The sequence below is a fragment of the Triticum urartu genome, chromosome 2, assembly GCF_003073215.2.
Source record: "Triticum urartu cultivar G1812 chromosome 2, Tu2.1, whole genome shotgun sequence".
NCBI classification, from domain to species: Eukaryota; Viridiplantae; Streptophyta; class Magnoliopsida; order Poales; family Poaceae; genus Triticum; species Triticum urartu.
The window spans coordinates 136,947,002-136,968,031 of record NC_053023.1 but is presented as its reverse complement, the minus strand read 5'-3'; the positions used below and the strand labels follow the sequence as shown (position 1 = coordinate 136,968,031).

General features: G+C 43.3%; 1 protein-coding gene and 1 long non-coding RNA gene across 2 annotated transcripts; both read left to right on the top strand.

Annotated features, from left to right (window-relative positions):
• Positions 1-8,923: 8,923 nt before the first annotated feature.
• LOC125535431 (40S ribosomal protein S10-1-like) lies at positions 8,924-9,751 on the top strand. The gene is made up of 3 exons (XM_048698485.1): positions 8,924-8,960; positions 9,049-9,097; positions 9,510-9,751. Exons 1-3 carry the CDS (start codon positions 8,958-8,960, stop codon positions 9,749-9,751), a joined length of 294 nt encoding a protein of 97 aa, XP_048554442.1. The 5' UTR covers positions 8,924-8,957.
• Positions 9,752-13,849: 4,098 nt separating this feature from the next.
• On the top strand, positions 13,850-15,764 carry LOC125541278. The gene is made up of 3 exons (XR_007297479.1): positions 13,850-14,210; positions 14,292-14,517; positions 15,395-15,764. It is a non-coding gene; the product is annotated as an uncharacterized LOC125541278 (long non-coding RNA).
• Positions 15,765-21,030: the final 5,266 nt, after the last annotated feature.

The following is a 21,030-nucleotide window of genomic DNA, read 5'->3' as shown; positions in this document are numbered from 1 at the left end:
ACGTCTCCTCCTTCTTGATCCAGCAAGGGGAAAGGAGAGGTTGATGAAGATCCAGCAGCACGACGGCGTGCTGGTGGATGCAGGGCATCACAGTAGCAGGGCTTCGCCTATACTACGAGAGAGAGACGTAACGGGGAGAGAGGGAGGCGCCAGGGGCTGGTGTGTCAAGTCCCTCCTCTCCCCCACTATATATAGGAGGGCCAAGGGGGGTGGTGCGCCAGCCTAGGAGATCCAATCTCCTAGGTGCGGCAGCCAAGGGGAGGTTTCCCTCCCCCCCAAGGCACCTAGAGGTGCCTTCCACCATTGGGACTCTTCCCTTAAGTGGAGCCCTAGGCGCATGGGCTTTTGGGGTTGGTGCCCTTGGCCCATCTAGGCCAAGGCGCACCCCCTACAGCCCATGTGGCCCCCCGGGACAGGTGGCCCCACCCGGTGGGCCCCCGGGACCCTTCCGGTGGTCCCAGTACAATACCGGTGACCCCGAAACTTGTCCCGATGGCCGAAACAGCACTTCCTATATATAATTCTTTACCTCCGGACCATTCCGGAACTCCTCGTGACGTCCGGGATCTCATCCGGGACTCCGAACAACATTCGGGTTACTGCATATACATATCTTCACAACCCTAGCGTCACCGAACCTTAAGTGTGTAGACCCTACGGGTTCGGGAGACAAGCAGACATGACCGAGACGACTCTCCGGTCAATAACCAACAGCGGGATCTGGATACCCATGTTGGCTCCCACATGCTCCACGATGATCTCATCGGATGAACTACGATGTCGAGGATTCAATCAACCCCGTATGCAATTCCCTTTGTCAATCGATATGTTACTTGCCCGAGATTCGATCGTCGGTATCCCAATACCTCGTTCAATCTCGTTACCGGCAAGTCACTTTACTCGTAACGTAATGCATGATCCCGTGACCAGACACTTGGTCACTTTGAGCTCATTATGATGATGCATTACCGAGTGGGCCCAGTGATACCTCTCCGTCATACGGAGTGACAAATCCCAGTCTTGATCCATGTCAACCCAACAGACACTTTCGGAGATACCCGTAGTCTACCTTTATAGTCACCCAGTTACGTTGTGATGTTTGGTATACCCAAAGCACTCCTACGGTATCCGGGAGTTACACGATCTCATGGTCTAAGAAAAAGATACTTGACATTGGAAAACTCTAGCAAACGAACTATACGATCTTGTGCTATGTTTAGGATTGGGTCTTGTCCATCACATCATTCTCCTAATGATGTGATCTCGTTATCAATGACATCTAATGTCCATAGTCAGGAAACCATGACTATCTGTTGATCAACGAGCTAGTCAACTAGAGGCTTACTAGGGACATGTTGGTGTCTGTTATTCACACATGTATTACGATTTCCGGATAACACAATTATAGCATGAATAAAGACAATTATCATGAACAAGGAAATATAATAATAATGCTTTTATTATTGCCTCTAGGGCATATTTCCAACAAAACCAATGGTGCCTTTGAACATGACTTGGAAAGAGAAGCACATCGCAAGGGAGGAAGGCAACATTGCTGATGACATGGTCATGGATGGAAACTCTGGGGATAAAGAGGATATGCCTGCGGATATGGACATTAATATGGTATTTGAGCTGCCCGCTGAATTTCGTGCGCCTAAGGCTGAAGAGGCTGAAGTTGCAGAGCTTGTTCTTGGCCCAAAAAGTGTTACATTTGAGAAACCAGAGAAGCATGGACAACACCTAAAGCCTTTGTTTATCAAGGGTCACATTGATGGTAAGCCTATTGGTCGCATGCTTGTTGATGGCGGTGCCGGTGTTAATATCATGCCTTTTTCGGTTTTTTCTAAATTGGGCCAAAAAGAGGAAGAACTAATGAGAACCAATATGGGACTTAGTGGGTTCTCAGGAGACTTGTCTGAAGCTAAGGGTGTTATTTCTATGGAGCTCACGGTTGGGAGCAAAACATTGCCGACTGCTTTCTTTGTTGTTGATGTCAAAGGTCGATATAATATTCTTTTGGGGCGCGATTGGATTCATGCAAATTGTTGCATCCCTTCTACTCTGCATCAATGTTTGATTCAGTGGGTTGATGATGATGTTGAAGTGGTTGAGGCGGATAATTCGACCTGCATTGCTTTGGCTGAGGCTCCGGTTGATTGGCAACACGGTGAGAAGCGATGCTTGACGGGTAGAGATTTATCAGATTATGATTATATTAGTATTGGCAGAGATGGTTTTGTTCCTGTACACGCACAGCCGGCTAGTGTACCTCGGCTTAATGACTTATCCTTGTGAACAATGAATAAGGAAGATAGTGTTAAATGGATGCAAAGGCGTGTTGAGGAGTATCGTTCAGGAAAGAACGACATGCATGAAGCTATTGAGGATTTCGATGACATGGAGAAGCTTGGACAAAGATTCTCATCGGCTGACCCACTTGAGGAATTTGATATTGGTGATGGAAGTGTCCCTAGACCTACATTTATTAATGCTAATATGGGAGCCGATCAGAGAGGAAAGGTATGTGCATTACTTAGGGAATTTGTTGATTGCTTTGCTTGGAATTATACTAAGATGCCTGGTTTGAGTAGGGACTTAGTTGAACACAGATTGCCTATTAAATCTGGTTTTAGGCCGCATAAACAGCCCCTTAGGCGATTCAATCCTAGTATATATGACCGCATCAAAGATGAAATTGATCGGTTGTTAAAAGCTCGGTTTATTCGGCCGTGTAGATATGCGGAATGGATTTCTAATATTGTTTCTGTTGAAAAGAAGAATACTGATAAGATTAGAGTATGTATTGATTTTAGGGATTTGAATAAGGCTACCCCTAAAGATGAATATCCTATGCCTATAGCCGACATGTTGATTAACGATGCTTCTGGACATAAAGTGATTGGTTTTTTAGATGGTAATGCTGGTTATAATCAGATATTTATGGCCGAAGTGAAGGAAATATGCCCTAGAGGCAATAATAAAGTTATTATTTATTTCCTTATTTCATGATAAATGTTTATTATTCATGCTAGAATTGTATTAACCGGAAACATAATACATGTGTGAATACTTAGACAAACAGAGTGTCACTAGTATGCCTCTACTTGACTAGCTCGTTAATCAAAGATGGTTATGTTTCCTAACCATAGACAAAGAGTTGTTATTTGATTAACGGGATCACATCATTAGGAGAATGATGTGATTGACTTGACCCATTCTGTTAGCTTAGCACTCGATCATTTAGTATGTTGCTATTGCTTTCTTCATGACTTATACATGTTCCTATGACTATGAGATTATGAAACTCCCGTTTACTGGAGGAACACTTTGTGTGCTACCAAACGTCACAACGTAACTGGGTGATTATAAAGGTGCTCTACAGGTGTCTCCGAAGGTACATGTTGGGTTGGCGTATTTTGAGATTAGGATTTGTCACTCCGATTGTCGGAGAGGTATCTCTGGGCCCTCTCGGTAATGCACATCACATAAGCCTTGCAAGCATTGCAACTAATGAGTTAGTTGCGATATGATGTATTACGGAACGAGTAAAGAGACTTGCCGGTAACGAGATTGAACTAGGTATTGAGATACCGACGATCGAATCTCGGGCAAGTAACATACCGATGACAAAGGGAACAACGTATGTTGTTATGCAGTCTGACCGATAAAGATCTTCGTAGAATATGTAGGAGCCAATATGGGCATCCAGGTCCCGCTATTGGTTATTGACCGGAGACGTGTCTCGGTCATGTCTACATTGTTCTCGAACCGTAGGGTCCGCACGCTTAAGGTTTCGATGACAGTTATATTATGAGTTTATGAGTTTTGATGTACCGAAGGAGTTCAGAGTACTAGATGAGATCGGGGACATGACGAGGAGTCTCGAAATGGTCGAGACGTAAAGATCGATATATTGGACGACTATATTCGGACATCGGAAAGGTTCTGAGTGATTCGGGTATTTTTCAGAGTACCGGGGAGCACTACAAGAAATATGTCAACTTATGACCTTCTGTCAGTGACCCTCGAAGAATTGGTCATAAATTTATGACCATTTTAGACCAATTGGTCAAAAGCTATTCAGGGGGCTCGAAACCCTAAACCATTGCGACCATTTTGGTCAGAAAGGTCGTAATTTCCTTACACGAAATGGTCACAAAGCAAACAGTGCTAGTCCGCTGCCTTATTTCTAGTTGTTAATGACCAATATAGATGGTCATAGCCTTGTAGATTGTGGTGGGTTGTGATGACTAGGCGCCGTCTCATCAGTTTTGCCTATGTGTCATGTCCATGTGGCAGTTTTTGCCCTAGGTTGTGAAGCAACCTATATTTCTATCATTCCCAAAATTCCCAAAAAAATCTCATAAATTCTTTGGGGCATATCTTCATCAAATATGTAAAAATCCTTCCTTGCCTAGTTCAAAACTAATTCAACAATATTCATTTTCCTATTCTGTTCACAATAACACTTTATGAAGGAAGTGCTATTTATATATTCTTGATTGCCCTCGGAATTTTTGGGCACTCTTTCCTATCCAAATCATTACCGCATGACAAAATTCAGCTCCATTTGCCTAGCAAATCTTCCTCGGCAAATTTCCAAAGTTTTTGTCCACCTAGAAGCATTGTGACGGAAGTACCTTTTTTATATCTCTAAATGAGATGAAATTTATACAGTTCCTTCATATGCCCAAATTATCACCCTCCTCCAAATTGCAGCTCAGTCAAATCATCTATGTGAGCCCAGGTTCAATTTATATTTTATGACCAAATTGGCACGTTGCAAAGCAAGTGTTATATAGACCCCTCCTATTACCCTCAAACTTTTCGGGCACTCTTCCATACCCAAATCATTGCCACGTGATAATATTCAGCTCAATTTTCCTAGTAAATCTTTCTCGGGAAATTTCCAAAGTTTCTACCTCGAGAGAAGCTTTGTGAAGTAAGTACTAGCTAGGCTTACCCAAATGATCTGAAAATTTACCAGAGCATGACCATACCAAAGTAACTTACCTACACCAATTTTGAGCTCATTTCATTCATCTAATCTCTCTCACTAGTTCTCCCAAGTTTTTGTCCATAGAAGAGCATTGTGAAGGAACTACTACTTTGGCATGTCCAAATGGTATCAATTTTCTACGATGCTTTCCTATGCCCAAATAACCATCCTCCACAAAATTTCAGCTCACTCCATTCATTATTTTGAGCCCAGCTTCAACATTCATATTTTTGTCCAGCGTGGTACTTTGCAAAGCAAGTACCACCTAGGATCCTCCTTTTGAGCTAAAAATTTGTGAAGACATTCTCCTTAGTAGATGATCATCCTCAGCCAAAACTCACGCCCATTGGCCATGTGCATTTCCCGTACCGCTAATCAAACACTTGGCTGCTAATTCATGTTTGAGCATCGATCGGTCTCCTCGTGAGAATCTTATGTTGTAATTTTCTTCCTAGCACCAACCTGGGGAGTGCCCAACCCACTAGACATGCCTAGGCCGCCCATAACACATGGCAACATTACGGTCACGCGGTGACCACGCGACGGGCATGCGAGTTTACGCGCTCTAGAGTTGGGGCCCTCGGCCACCGCCCAAACCTCGACGTATCGCCACCAAACCATGTATTTATGATTAAATAGGTCCTTATGTAACTAGAAATGATTTTTGGAAAAAATAAATAGCAAACTATGAGGCAGCTGCAGTTCAAATTTGACCCGCTTCCAACTGAATCGGCGGAAATTTGTCTTTTTCACGAGAGGTGGATCAAAATTTTTTACACCCAACCATTTTTTCAATTGTGCATTAAATATGGCCTAGTATTTTATAAAAATGATTTGGTCCAATTTTGCAACAATTATTTGGTAGTTCCTTCACAAAAAAACCTCCTTTCGGGCACTCGAAAAATGGAAAATGGTTTTTTCGTCCAACGAAAATGAAAACTTCCTTAGGCAACATTGTTTGCCATTCCAATATGCACCCTTGTGCACAATATGAGATCATTTGAACAAACTATGCCATGAATGTGGCCATAAGATTGATCATTTTGCTTGAAAGCCATTGATCTCCACACGTGATAGCTCATTTCTGAGAACACTTTTTTAAAATAATTGCCATATTACAAGTTTGTTATTTTTCCTAGGAACTTGGCCACAAATAATGACACAATGCGAAGGTTTCCCAATTTTTTGATTTTTTTGAATTTTTTATGCAAGTTTCAAAATGCGGTCAAAACGGCGAGAATGACCGTTCCTAGCTAGTGGTTGAATCTTGGGATTTTTTTGATGTTTCTCTGATTAAATAGGTACTTATGTAACTAGAAATGATTTTTGGAAAAAATAAATAGCAAACTATGAGGCAGCTGCAGTTCAAATTTGACCCGCTTCCAACTGAATCGATGGAAATTTGTCTTTTTCACGAGAGGAGGATCAAAACTTTTTACACCCAACCATTTTGTCAATTGTGCATTAAATATGTCCTAATATTTTATAAAAGTGATTTGGTCCAATTTTGCAACAAATATATGGTAGGTCCTTCACAAAAAAACCTCATTTCGGGCACTCAGAAAATGGAAAATGTATTTTCCGTGCAAAGAAAATGAAAACTCCCTTAGGCAACATTGTTTGGAATTCCAAGATGCACGATTGTGCACAATATGAGATCATTTGAACAAACTATGCCATGAATGTGACCATGAGATTGAGCGTTTGGGTTGAAATCCATGAATCTTCACACATTATAGCTCATTTATGAGAACACTTTTCTAAAATAATTACCGTATTACAAGTTTATTATTTTTCCTGGTAACTTGGTCACATATAATGACTCAATGCGAAGGTTTTCCAATTTTTTGATTTTTTTTGAATTTTTTATGCCCGTTTCAAAATGCGGTCAAAACGGCGGGCTTGACCGTTCCTAGCTAGTGGTTGAATCTTGAAATTTTTTTTGATGTTTCTCTTATTAAATATATACTTATGTACCTAGAAATTATTTTTGGAAAAAATAAAGAGCAAACTACGAGGTAGCTACAGTTCAAATTTGACCCGCTTCCAGCTGAATCGGCGGGAATTTGTCTTTTTCACCAGAGGTGGATCAAAACTTTTGGCACCTAACCATTTTGTCAATTGTGCATTAAATATGTACTAATATTTTATAAAAATGATTTGGTACAATTTTGCAACAAATATATGGTAGGTCCTTCACAAAAAAACCTCATTTCGGGCACTCGAAAAATGGAAAATGAATTTTCCGTGCAAAGAAAATGAAAACTCCCTTTGGCAACATTGTTTAGAATTCCAAGATGCACCCTTGTGCACAATATGAGATCATTTGAACAAACTATGCCATGAATGTGACCATGAGATTGAGCGTTTGGGTTGAAATCCATGAATCTTCACACGTGATAGCTCATTTATGAGAACACTTTTCTAAAATAATTACCGTATTGCAAGTTTATTATTTTTCCTGGAAACTTGGTCACATATAATGACACAATGCGAAGGTTTTCCAATTTTTTGATTTTTTTGAATTTTTTATGCCCGTTTCAAAATGCAGTCAAAACGGCGGGCTTGACCGTTCCTAGCTAGTGGTTGAATCTTGGAAAACTTTTGATATTTCTCTGATTAAATAGATACTTATGTACCTAGAAATGATTTTTGGAAAAAATAAATAGCAAACTATGAGACAGCTGCAGTTCAAATTTGACCCGCTTCCACCTGAATCGGCGGGAATTTGTCTTTTTCACCAGAGGTGGATCAAAACTTTTGGCACCCAACCATTTTGTCAATTGTGCATTAAATATGTCCTAATATTTTATAAAAATGATTTGGTACAATTTTGTAACAAATATATGGTAGGTCCTTCACAAAAAAACTCATTTTGAGCACTCAAAAAATGAAAAATGAATTTTCGTGCAAAGAAAATGAAAAGTTCCTTATTACTATTTTGTTATTTTTTTATTCTAAAAACTAGGTCACATTTGATGACATGATGAGAAGGTTTTTCATTTGTTTCATTTTTTCCCAATGTATCAGGTCAGGTAAATAGCTAAGATGATCTAACATCTTATTTTTAAATTTATCACGACCAATTCAATTGGTCATAATATTGTATTGCGTTCTGATTGGTCCGTGGACAAGGCACACGGATCATGCACAAAACACCATTGGATCTTCCTGGATCCAACGGTAGCTGTCGCTCCTCGCCTCCCCCACCAACCCCACCTGAGGCGAAACCCTAGCTGGCATCTTCCATCCACCCCACGCCTCCTTTCTTTCTTTCTTTCTTTCTTCCTCTCCCCTCTCCCCCGATGCAGATCCCCTCGTCCCCCTCAGATCCCCCTCCCCCGATCCCACCAGCCGGCGGCGACCTCCCCGCATCCATGGCCTCCCCGCGCCCATCCTCACCGCATCGCCACCCCGACCCCTCCCTTCCCCACCGCATCCAGATCTCCGGCGCCAACCTCCTTCCCACCCCCTCCCCGCACCCGCAGCGGCTCCCATCCTCCCCGCACCCGCGCACGCCGCCGTTGGCTCCTCCACCTCCAGGCGACGCCGAGCCCGCGGTCTCCCTCGCCAAGATCGCGCCGGAGCCTGCGGTCCTCCTCCACCTACAGCTCGTCTCCTCTCCGGTCGCGCCGCCGACCTGGTCGTGGTCGGGCTTCGGCGAGCTGAGCAGTAGAGCACCGATGGCTCCTCTCCCCCTACAGCCGCCTGCCGCGCCACCCGCCTCCGGATCCCTCCGCCCACTCGCGCCCCTGCTCCCTCTCCGCCTACGGGGCCGCGCCCCTCGCGCTGCTCCCCGACGACGTGGGCGGGCGCGCGGGCCTCGACCCGCGGGGCTTGGCCAAGTGCGGGCGAGCGATGGCGTCGCGAGGGGGCCGGAGGAGGCCAGGGCGTTCCCCTGCATGCCGCGGCGCTGCCGTCTCCGCCCCCGCCTCCTCCCCCGGCGCCTGTCACCATGGTAAGCATCCCCAGCCGAGTCCGCTCTCCCCGTTGGTTGCCCCGGTCGTAGAACCGCCTAATCTGACCTCCCTTGTCTCCCTCCGCAGATCATCTCCAAGAAGAACCGTCGCGAGATCTGCAAGTACCTCTTCCAGGGTGAGCTCCTCCCCCCTCCCCCGCCCATTTTACGCACCGCGCCGGCCGTGACCAGGATTCAGATGCCATCTCGTTAGTCTTCTTCTGTAGGGTTCGATCCATGTGTTGCGTAGGGTTTTAACCATGTTGCCCCGTCAGTGTTCTTGGCACCCATTGACCGCAGCGAGTTCGCTCTTATGCGCGGTTGCTGCAAGGTTCGAGCATAGACAGTTTGGACACCACTAACTTCTAACTATAGAATCTTATTCATGTCAAGCTGCAATCTGGAAGAATTCTACTGACTATTACAGTAGTCTGAGCATCTTAACTGAATTCCTTGGTGCTAATTTCAACTTTTTATGTGTGCAAGAATGCCACTCCTTTGGATGGACTGAATGATTTTACCGATGAATCTATTGTGATGCGTGTGCAGAGGGAGTCTTGTATGCCAAGAAGGACTACAACCTGGCCAAGCACCCCCAGGTCGATGCCTTGAACCTCGAGGTCATCAAGCTCATGCAGAGCTTCGAGTCCAAGGAGTACGTCAGGGAGACCTTCTCGTGGCAGCACTACTACTGGTACCTGGCCAACGACGACATTGAGTTCCTCCGCACCTTCCTCAACCTGTCGTCTGAGATCGTGCCCAACACCCTCAAGAATTTCCTTGCAACTTAATTTGTTGACAATGCTGTGTAAATAGAATACCTGATTGTCTTCTGCAACTTAATTTCCTTGCATTTTCAACTCTGATTTTGAACGATTAAGGTTACTCCCACAAACAATTTTGCTAAACATCTATCACATTTTAAGTGAACCATAATTCATATTTTGTTTACCTTTTTAGATCTGTTCTACCGCTTACATTTAGTGTTTCCATTGAAGTTGTTTGGTTCTGGCCTCAGCAGTAGTACATTCTAATGGTAGCTTTATGTTCACTCTTTTACAACAAACCTTTTTAACTCTTTCTCATGATCCTTGTGGGCATTTATTTTAGTCCATGGAGCTGTTGCTCTAGCAGACGTTGCTCTGCTTGACATCTCACAGTCCACTGGATCGGCTGTGACATCTCATAGTCCATAGTTTATAATCAGGTTTCTGTTTGACAGCTTCACAGTCAACAGTTACATGATAATTCTATAATGCTGAAGCTATATTCCTGTCTGCTCAATAGTTACATGATAATTTCGTAATGCTGAAGCTATATTTGCTGCCTGTGTCTTAATTTTTTTATTCTGTAATGATGATATGAAATGTCACGCAGGTCATTATTGGTGCTATTGATGTGGTTGTCGGAGGTGTTGCTGCTGCATCTGGCGGAGCTGTAGTCCGCGAAGGTCAAGGATGAGATCGTCCTTGATGGCAACGACATCGAGCTCGTCTCCCGCTCAGCCGCCCTCATCAACTAGGTGAATCAAACAGGACCCAGAACCTATCTTTGTTCATGTGCATATTGTGCTCCCTGAATAATTTGGTTGATGTGATGCAATTGATATGGTATCATGCTTGCTTATGCTCTTTGCGGAAACTAGTATGCTAGATGTGCTTAGAAATAATTGCAATGTCTTCAGATGTTGGATGTCGAGTGTTCTTTGTTTGCGATGCATATATGGCTGCTTGTGCTGGTCAACATGATGCAAATAGGGCTACTTCTCTCGTTGTGTTGTTGTTATTGTTGTTGTTGTTTGTGGTTTGTCCAGTTTTGGCCTGGATAGTTGCATCTTTCTCTTCATGTATTATTATGTTCTCCGTAATGATTTGGTTTTGCTACCATATGATCTGCTTCTACATTCTGTTCCTGTGTAATCTGATCTGCAATGATTCAGTTTTTGGTTCCATATAGTTAATCCGCTTCCATGCTCTATTCTTGGATAATTCTCTTGTTGTTCTTGTTGTTGTATGTGTTCGCCTTCCAGGGACAACATATATATGCTCAATACACTCTACTTGTTTTCCTGTATAGTTTTCTTACTTGTTTTCCTTTATGCGTTCACTCTTTTTCAGGAGCTCCAAGCCTAATTTTTTTCCTTTATGTTCACTCTTTTACAGGAACTCCAGTCCTAATTTTTCTAAGTGTGAAGCCGTGAAGCCAAGTGCGAAGCAGTGAAGCCGTACTTTGCAAACAGTTCTTTTGGCTATGTGGTAGACTGTAAACTGTAATATTGTAACGGATTGTAAAAGGCTATGTAGTGTTATTTGATGAACTATGTTTGTTCTGTCCTGTTTGAAATAGCAGTTATGTATGTTGAGAAGATATGGAAACTTCACCAGTGGGACCCACTTATGAATATAATCTGAGCAATTTTGAAATTTCTGACATGTGGGACTCATGTATGGCATTATGACTTGTGGGACCCTTCTGACTAGTGGGACCAGCTCCAAAATATAATTATTGAAAATAGAAAATCAATTGATTGTAATAAGGCCAAGGCCCAAAAACAAAGAAGCTGAAATACTAGGCTCACTACTAGAAATCCCCATATTTCCGACGGTGAAATCTAATAGCCGACGGGCCGTCGGCCTTGACAGTAATAGCCGACGATGGTGGTAATGGCCAACGGTTTTTTGTAAACTCACATGTATGACTGGTAATGACCGACGGTGTATTGCATTTACCGACGGGGAAAACCCAACCGTCGGATATCCAATTTAATGCTCAGCGGTCCATTGAAATATCCGACGGTTATGGATATACCCACGGGGATTACATGTAATACCCGACGGTATAAACTAATGACTGAAGGTCAAAACAAAACTCTCGGCTATGACTGGAAATGGGCGACGGGGGGTAGCAATAACCAACGGTTGATTTTCACCCTCGGTTATATGTTTCACTGAATGATGGCAGTAGACATGCAGAACGACCTATGGTTATATTCCAGATAATTTCTATATAAGTTAATTTCTAACAATTAGGTTCTAGCATCGCTATTGTAAGTTCATTATTATTTTTCATTAATAGGATGGTAAAAAATTGGTCGAAAACAATATAAAAAGGAGTTTTGAAAACGACCTATTTGAAAAATGTGCACTTACAATATATCATGAGGAGAGAGACCGTTAAGACTCAAGAAGAAGTCCCCTACACCGGCTCGGTCCCCTTCTTTCTCCGATGGTGTCACCGACCGAACTAGAGGAGGGAAAATGTGTCGCTCAACAATGTCTTGTATGAACAGTGTCTAGGTCTAGGGTTCGATCATCACACTGTCGCACATGATGTCTTGCCCAAGGGGAGTGTGTTGTTGCCGTGTCTGAGCAATGGCTGGTGGCTCACGGATGCTCGTAGTCCTGATGGTACTGGTTGCTGGATAGCTACTGTGAAGCGTATCATTGCTAGAATCTCCTTCAATAAGCTCGGTTGGTTCACGCTCTACAGGTGTTCCACTCGTTCCCGTTCTTCCTAGATTGTTGCATGGCAAACACAAAGTGGGAAAATGTGGAGTTCTAGATGGGGATAGAGGTCATCCATGGGGGATGCTTTGGTGCGACTATAAAATAGTGTGTTGTTTGGCTTGACCATACCACCACTTCTTGTGGCCCAAGGACGGTCATTCTTCTTCATCCCGACCAAGGAGGTAGAAGGGAGGCATCACTGCTTCTCCAAGGAGCTTACGACATGGAGTCACAGAGGTCTTGCCGTCCCAAATGGGTCGTCCTCGACAATTGTGAGGTTGTGCTTGTACATATCGTGTTTTCCATCATTGTTCTACGAACCTCTTTGTAAAAAGAAAGGACTAGTTAGCTACTTTTTAGTTGTGAGTCCTTCTGTGACTTGGTACCTCCATACTTTTATTAAATACATGTGCATGCTCTAGAAGGACATCGGTCTCCACATTTTTTATTAAATGCACATGTGTCATGAAGTACTAATTAATATCTTGAATTCTAATAAGCACAAGTTTGGTATATTGAAATAAAAAATGGTACTATGTAAGAAACCTTAGAAAATAAGTAGGAAGTCCTATTTATATAAAATATTTTCCAAAAGAACAAATAGGATCAATATTGTTTTAAAGACGACGCTCTGCGTCGATCGATCGCCGCGATCTCCCAATCGGTTGTCGCCTCCCAACCATAAGTTGAGCCCCCTCCCCCACCTTCCACCCCCCCCCACCCTGCGCGCCATTGCCGAAGAAAAAATCTTGTTGTGCCGGCCACTATAAAAAAATTCTCGTTTGCTGCAATATGTGAGGAAAAGGCAGCCATTGCTGAGAATCAAGTGATGTGCGTGCTTCTGAAAAAAGGAGGAGGCCGCCACGGGCGAGATCGACAGACGAATGACTGGGTGAGTTTTCCCAATGGATAAGGAAAAAGGAAGGGCAGTGCATGGGCGCCACCAGCATGTGCATCGCAAGCGAGGCATCCTAGCTCGCTTGCGCCATCAATTCACCGATTTAGATGTTTTTTCTTTTTTAAATGGTATGGCTAAAAAATCACCATGACATCAATAACATGCTAGTTATGCACGGTTGCATGAGATCGGAACACGCTCAGATACATCACGAGCTAAGATGTGCGCCAAGACATTGGTATGTTATTATGGCAAAAATAAGAATATGTGCAAGTTCCAAACGTTAAAATTGAAGTTAGAAGCCTAATAATATAAATATAAAGTTTTGTTTAGATGAATTTGATTCAAAAGAATATACAAATATTATTTTTATGTTCTAAAGTCGGCCACACGAGCGAGTGAAATCGTGACTACTCCCTCCCAGTTTCCTCCCAGTTTTTTTAGTTGGTCCTCCCAGTTTTCCCCACCTCTCCAGATCGTGCGGTCGACCCTACTCATTTCCCTCCTCCCTCCCAAACCGCTGCCTGGCTCCTGCACGTTTTCCTGTTCCATCCACTATTTCTCACCTCCCTCGCCTCTCTCCAAGGATCTCCCGGCCATTGCCGCACCTAACCAGAGCCGGCGCCTAACTAACCCACCTCTCCCTGAAAGTGTGGCGGAGCTGGCGCAGGCCTACCGTAGATCCGGCGGCCTTGAGCTCCACTGTCACCAACAGCGGCGACAACCGTACGGAGGCCAGACGGGATCTGGTGGCCTCAGAATGGTGAGAACCAGCAGTAGTGTTCGGCCATCAGATCCGGTGGAAGCTCATCTTGGGGCGGCAGCAGAGATAGCCACGCTGATTCGGTCGGTTCCTCTCTTGCAAGTTGCAACTCCAGCCAGTTCCTCTCCTCCTCTCGTTCTCATGTTTTATGTATTCATGTTCAGGTTGCACGAACTATTTGCAGCTCACACGGGAGCCTACCTCGAGTTTGACTAGAGCCAGAGGTGTTGGACTGCGCAAGGTCCGCACCCCCGCATCAACAACCTGGACATCCGTCTCCGGCGTCATGGACGAGCTGCAGCTGGACGACCAGAATCTTGTCTTCCTCTATAATGAACTAGATGATGTCAAATGACTGCCAATGGTGGCCTCATCGCTAGTGCCATCTTGGTAAGGATTTTTTGATGTGCACAGCTGGCGTACATTCACTTGTAGGGGTCTGTGTGAATGTCACTTATGATTTTTGTCCTCTGAACTCAGAAAATATTACTAGAATGTACGGCCATTTTGTTTGCTCAGGTTTGGCATTGTGCATGTGTTCTCCATACTTAGATTTGTAAGAGCATTCACATTTACGGGCCTTCCTTTTTTAGTCTTGGAGATGCACACTAGGAGATTGCTTGATTTAACTACATATGAAGAGAACTAAACGTCAGGATCAGCTTGCTAAACGTAAATGTCATATCAAACAGAAGTACATTAGCATTTGTGCTGTCTTTTTTAGCCACTGTCAAATTATTTATGAAGCCTGCAACTATTGTACAATATAACATTATCTATGATTTAGTTGCGGGAAATCCTAGACCTGTAGACACATGCGTTGAAACCTACATGGTAATGTCAAATATTTTATATAACATAGTTAAACAGTGCTTTGACTATCAGAAATGTACTTCAAACATCCATACTATAGTAAGGGAGCTTGTGCTTAGGTGCCAGTTTTCATGTGGCACAAGAGTATAGGGTTCCAGTTCACATTATGTATTCCTGCTAGGGATGGCATTTCTTTCATTTACCTCTTTTATTATCTGCTTTTTCATGTGACATCTTGCTCCCATACATTCAATTACTTTGCATGCTAGATATCAATATTTTGCTACTTCAGTTTATATTCGCTTAGTTATGTCAACATTTAGAATAGAAGGATATAAATGTAGTAATGTTCCTTTTTTCTTTCCATGTATTAATTTTGAGATGCTACTCGTCTTACGTGTTTCAACTTTTCCATTCATTTCCTAATTTGACAACTACTCTTACCAATTCTTAGCGAGAGGGAAGCAACATTGGAGGCAGTCCGAACCGTGAGAATGATCACGATGCTAATGAGAACATGGATATCTACGGCAAGAGGAGATGATACATATAGCGATAAACGTTTTGACCCATATAGTGATGAGCATTATGATCACTATAGAGATGATGGTGACGAGTCGAATGTGCTTCATAGTCGTGCAACAAAGTGAAGTTCCGAAATTTATGACAATTTAGGTTATGCAAAATGTTCGGACCATTGTATGGAGTATTTTGTTTGGCGTTATGATCTATGTATTCTGGATGAAAGACATTAGGCTTTTCATGATATATGTGTATGCACTTGGTCACAAGTCTTGGTAAATATAATACATGTTATTTGGTCATGTGTGTTTGTGTATATATTAGAAATGCCAACAATTAAAAATATTCTCATGCTGAATCACACTTTTATGTTATGCAACACCACTTGGTGAAAGCAATTCGTGAGAGGTTAATAATAGCCGGTGACCGGGATTTAGATTGTCGATGATTTCCTAATTTGACGATGTTGTTGAATTCCCGAAGGGGTGTATCCACCATTAGTAATCATATTAACCAACGGCTTGACATTCCTCTTGGTCATTAATTATCCCAATGGGTCAAATAAACCGTTGGCTATTACAAAAAGCGACAGGAAGCAAGCACTGTTGGAAATTAAATAACCGACGGGGGACCTTCGGCTATGAGTTTCGTCATGTAATGTGAGTAGGGTGTTGGCCAAAACATGGTCGACGGCTCGCCGTCGGCTTTATAACCGTTGGCCATGCAATTATCCGACGGTACCGTCGGTTATTAGTGCAATGGCCGACGAAGAATAGCCGACGGGAGATGGCCGACGGTGTACCGTCGGTGATAACTTTACCCGACGGTGAGCTTAAATAATCGAGGGTAATTGCACCCTCGGTTATAATGCGATATCTAGTAGTGGCTTGGCCCAAGTAGCCCACAAGAATTGACAGAAAAATAATAATATAAAAGGCCGAATTGTTGGGCTAGGCCCATGTAGAAAACTGAATTGGACCGGGCTGAATCTTGTGCCACATCAGCTTGCCACGCTGGATGCCTACGTGGACTGGGGAGGTTGCTAGTGACCAAAACAGAACAATAGGCTTATTTTGGTCATAAACGTTTGCGACCATTCCAGAAGAAAGGTCGCTATAGTCAGTTTACGACGGCCAGCTTTTGACCTTATGTTTTTGGTCACAAAAAGGTCACAAATGGAAATTTGTGACCATTCAGTGACCAATAGTGCTGGTCACAAGTTGACATATTTCTTGTAGTGGAGTTACGGGAATACGGGGGAGAAGTATTGGGCCTTATTGGGCCATACGGGAAAGAGAGAGGGGTTGCCTAGGGCAGGCCGCGCGCCCCCCAAGGCCTAGTCCGAATTGGACTAGGGGGAGGGGCTGCGCCCCCTCCTTCCTTCCCTTCTCCCTTCCCCTTCCTTGTCTCCTACTCCTACTACATGGAAGGACTCCTAGTTGGACTGGGAAAGGGGGAATCCTACTCCCGGTGGGAGTAGGACTCCCCTAGGGCGCGCCATAGAGAGGGCCGGCCCTCCCCTCCTCCACTCCTTTATATACGGGGGCAGGGGGCACCCCATAGACACACAAGTTGATCTTCGTGATCGTTCCTTAGCCGTGTGCGGTGCCCCCCTCCACCATATTCCACCTCGGTCATATCGTAGCGGTGCTTAGGCGAAGCCCTACGACGGTAGAACATCAAGATCGTCACCACGCCTTCGTGCTGACGGAACTCCTCCTCGAAGCTTTGCTGGATCGGAGCCCGGGGATCGTCATCGAGCTGTACGTGTGCCAAGAACTCGGAGGTGCCGGAGTAACGGTGCTTGGATCGGTCGGATCGGGAAGACGTACGACTACTTCCTCTACGTTGTGTCAACGCTTCCGCTTCGGTCTACAAGGGTACGTAGACAACACTCTCCCCTCTCGTTGCTATGCATCACCATGATCTTGCGTGTGCGTAGGAATTTTTTTAAAATTACTACGTTCCCCAACAGTGGCATCCGAGCCTGGTTTTATGCGTTGATGTTATATGCACGAGTAGAACACAAGTGAGTTGTGGGCGATATAAGTCATACTGCTTACCAGCATGTCATACTTTGGTTCGGCGGTATTGTTGGATGAAGCGGCCCGGACCGACATTACGCGTACGCTTACGTGAGACTGGTTCTACCGACGTGCTTTGCACACAGGTGGCTGGCGGGTGTCAGTTTCCCCAACTTTAGTTGAACTGAGTGTGGCTACGCCAGGTCCTTGCGAAGGTTAAAACAACATCAACTTGACAAACTATCGTTGTGGTTTTGATGCGTAGGTGAGATTGGTTCTTGCTTAAGCCCGTAGCAGCCACGTAAAACTTGCAACAAACAAAGTAGAGGACGTCTAACTTGTTTTTGCAGGGCATGTTGTGATGTGATATGGTCAAGGCATGATGCTAAATTTTATTGTATGAGATGATCATGTGTTGTAACCAAGTTATCGGCAACTGGCAGGAGCCATATGGTTGTCGCTTTATTGTATGCAATGCAATCGCCCTGCAAATGCTTTACTTTATCACTAAGCGGTAGCGATAGTCGTAGAAGCATAAGATTGGCGAGACAACAACAATGCTACGATGGAGATCAAGGTGTCGCGCCGGTGACGATGGTGATCATGACGATGCTTCGGAGATGGAGATCACAAGCACAAGATGATGATGGCCATATCATATCACTTATATTGATTGCATGTGATGTTTATCTTTTATGCATCTTATCTTGCTTTGATTGACGATAGCATTATAAGATGATCTCTCACTAAATTTCAAGATAAAAGTGTTCTCCCTGAGTATGCACCGTTGCCAAAGTTCGTCGTGCCCAGACACCACGTGATGATCGGGTGTGATAAGCTCTACGTCCATCTACAACGGGTGCAAGCTAGTTTTGCACACGCAGAATACTCAGGTTAAACTTGACGAGCCTAGCATATGCAGATATGGCCTCGGAACACTGAGACCGAAAGGTCGAGCGTGAATCATATAGTAGATATGATCAACATAGTGATGTTCACCATTGAAAACTACTCCATTTCACGTGATGATCAGTTATGGTTTAGTTGATTTGGATCACGTGATCACTTAGAGGATTAGAGGGATGTCTATCTAAGTGGGAGTTCTTAAGTAATATGATTAAATTGAACTTTAATTTATCATGAACTTAGTCCTGGTAGTATTAGCATATCTATGTTGTAGATCAATAGCTCGCGTTTTGCTCCCTGTTTATATTTTGATATGTTCCTAGAGAAAACTATGTTGAAAAATGATTAGTAGCAATGATGCGGATTGGACCCGTGATCTGAGGTTTATCCTCGTTGCTGCACAGAAGAATTATTTCCTTGATGCACCGCTAGGTGACAGACCTATTGCAGGAGCAGATGCAGACGTTATGAACGTTTGGCTAGCTTAATATGATGACTACTTGATAGTTTAGTGCACCATGCTTAACAGCTTAGAATCGGGACTTCAAAGACGTTTTGAACGTCATGGACCATATGAGATGTTCCAGGAGTTGAAGTTAATATTTCAAGCAAATATCCGAGTTGAGAGATATGAAGTCTCCAACAAGTTCTATGGCTAAAAGATGGAGGAGAATCGCTCAACTAGTGAGCATGTGCTCAGATTGTCTGGGTACTACAATCGCTTGAATCAAGTGGGAGTTAATCTTCCAGATATGATAGTGATTGACAGAATTCTCTAGTCACCATCACCAAGTTAGTAGAACTTCGTGATGAACTATAATATGCAAGGGATAACGGAAACGATTCCCAAGCTCTTCGTGATGCTGAAATTGACGAAGGTAGAAATCGAGAAAAACATCAAATGTTGGTGGTTAACAAGATCACTAGTTTCAAGAAAAGGGCAAAGGGAAGAAGGGGAACTTCAAGAAGAACTGCAAGCAAGTTGCTACTCAAATGAAGAAGCCCAAGTCTGGACCTAAGCCTGAGACTAAGTGCTTCTACTGCAAAGGGACTGGTCACTGGAAGCGGAACTACCCCAAGTATTTGGCGGATAAGAAGGATGGCAAAGTGAACAAAGGTATATTTGATATACATGTTATTGATGTGTACTTTACTAGTGTTTATAGCAACCCCTCAGTATTTGATACTGGTTCAGTTGCTAAAGAGTAGTAACTCGAAACGGGAGTTGCAAAATAAACAGAGACTAGTTAAGGGTGAAGTGACGATGTGTGTTGGAAGTGGTTCCAAGATTGATATGATCATCATCGCACACTCCCTATACTTTCGGGATTAGTGTTGAACCTAAATAAATGTTATTTGGTGTTTGTGTTGAGCATGAATATGATTTGATCATGTTTATTGCAATACGGTTATTCATTTAAGTTAGAGAATAATTGTTGTTCTGTTTACATGTATAAAACCTTCTATGGTTATACACCCAATGAAAATGGTTCGTTGGATCTCGATCGTTGTGATACACATATTCATAATATTGAAGCCAAAAGATGCAAAGTTAATAATGATAGTGCAACTTATTTGTGGCACTGCCGTTTAGGTCATATTGGTGTAAAGTGCATGAAGAAACTCCATGCTGATGGACTTTTGGAATCACTTGATGCTTGCAAACGATGCCTCTTGGGCAAGATGACTAAAACGCCGTTCTCCGGAACAATGGAGCAAGCAACAGATTTGTTGGAAATCATACATACTGATGTATGTGGTCCGATGAATATTGAAGCTTGCAGCGGGTATCATTATTTCTGACCTTCACATATGATTTGAGCAGATATGGGTATATCTACTTGATGAAACATAAGTCTGAAACATTTGAAAAGTTCAAAGAATTTCAGAGTGAAGTGGAAAATCATCGTGACAAGAAAATAAAGTTTCTACGATCTGATCGCGGAGACAAATATTTGAGTTACGAGTTTGGTCTTCAATTAAAACAATGTGGAATAGTTTCACAAATTCATGCCACCTGGAACACCACAGCATAATGGTGTGTCCGAACGTCATAACCGTACTTTATTGGATATAGTGCAATCTATGATGTTTCTTACCGATTTACCACTATCGTTTTGGGGTTATGCATTAAAGATAGCTGCTTTCACGTTAAAAAGGGCACCATCTAAGTCCGTTGAGACGACACAATCTGAACTGTGGTTTGGCAAGAAACCAAAATTGTCGTTTCTTAAAGTTTGGGGTTGTGATGCTTATATGAAAAAGTTTCATCTTGATAAGCTCAAACCCAAATCGGAGAAATACGTCTTCATAGGATACCCAAAAAGAGACTATTGGGTACACCTTCTATCACAGATCCGAAGGCAAGATCTTTATTGCTGAGAATGGATCCTTTCTAGAGAAGGAGTTTCTCTCGAAAGAAGTGAGTGGGAGGAAAGTAGAACTTGATGAGGTAACTGTACCTGCTCCCTTATTGGAAAGTAGTTCATCACAGAAATCTGTTCCTGTGACTACTACACCAATTAGTGAGGAAGCTAATGATGATGATCATGTAACTTCAGATCAAGTTACTACCGAACCTCGTAGGTAAACCAGAGTGAGATCCGCACCAGAGTGGTACGGTAATGTTGTTCTGGAG

Excerpts from the sequence above, each read along its gene's own strand:
- LOC125535431 (XM_048698485.1), top strand. Across the intron at positions 9,098-9,509 it reads CTGCAAGTACCTCTTCCAGG|AGGGAGTCTTGTATGCCAAG; the intron begins GTGAGCTCCTCC and ends ATGCGTGTGCAG.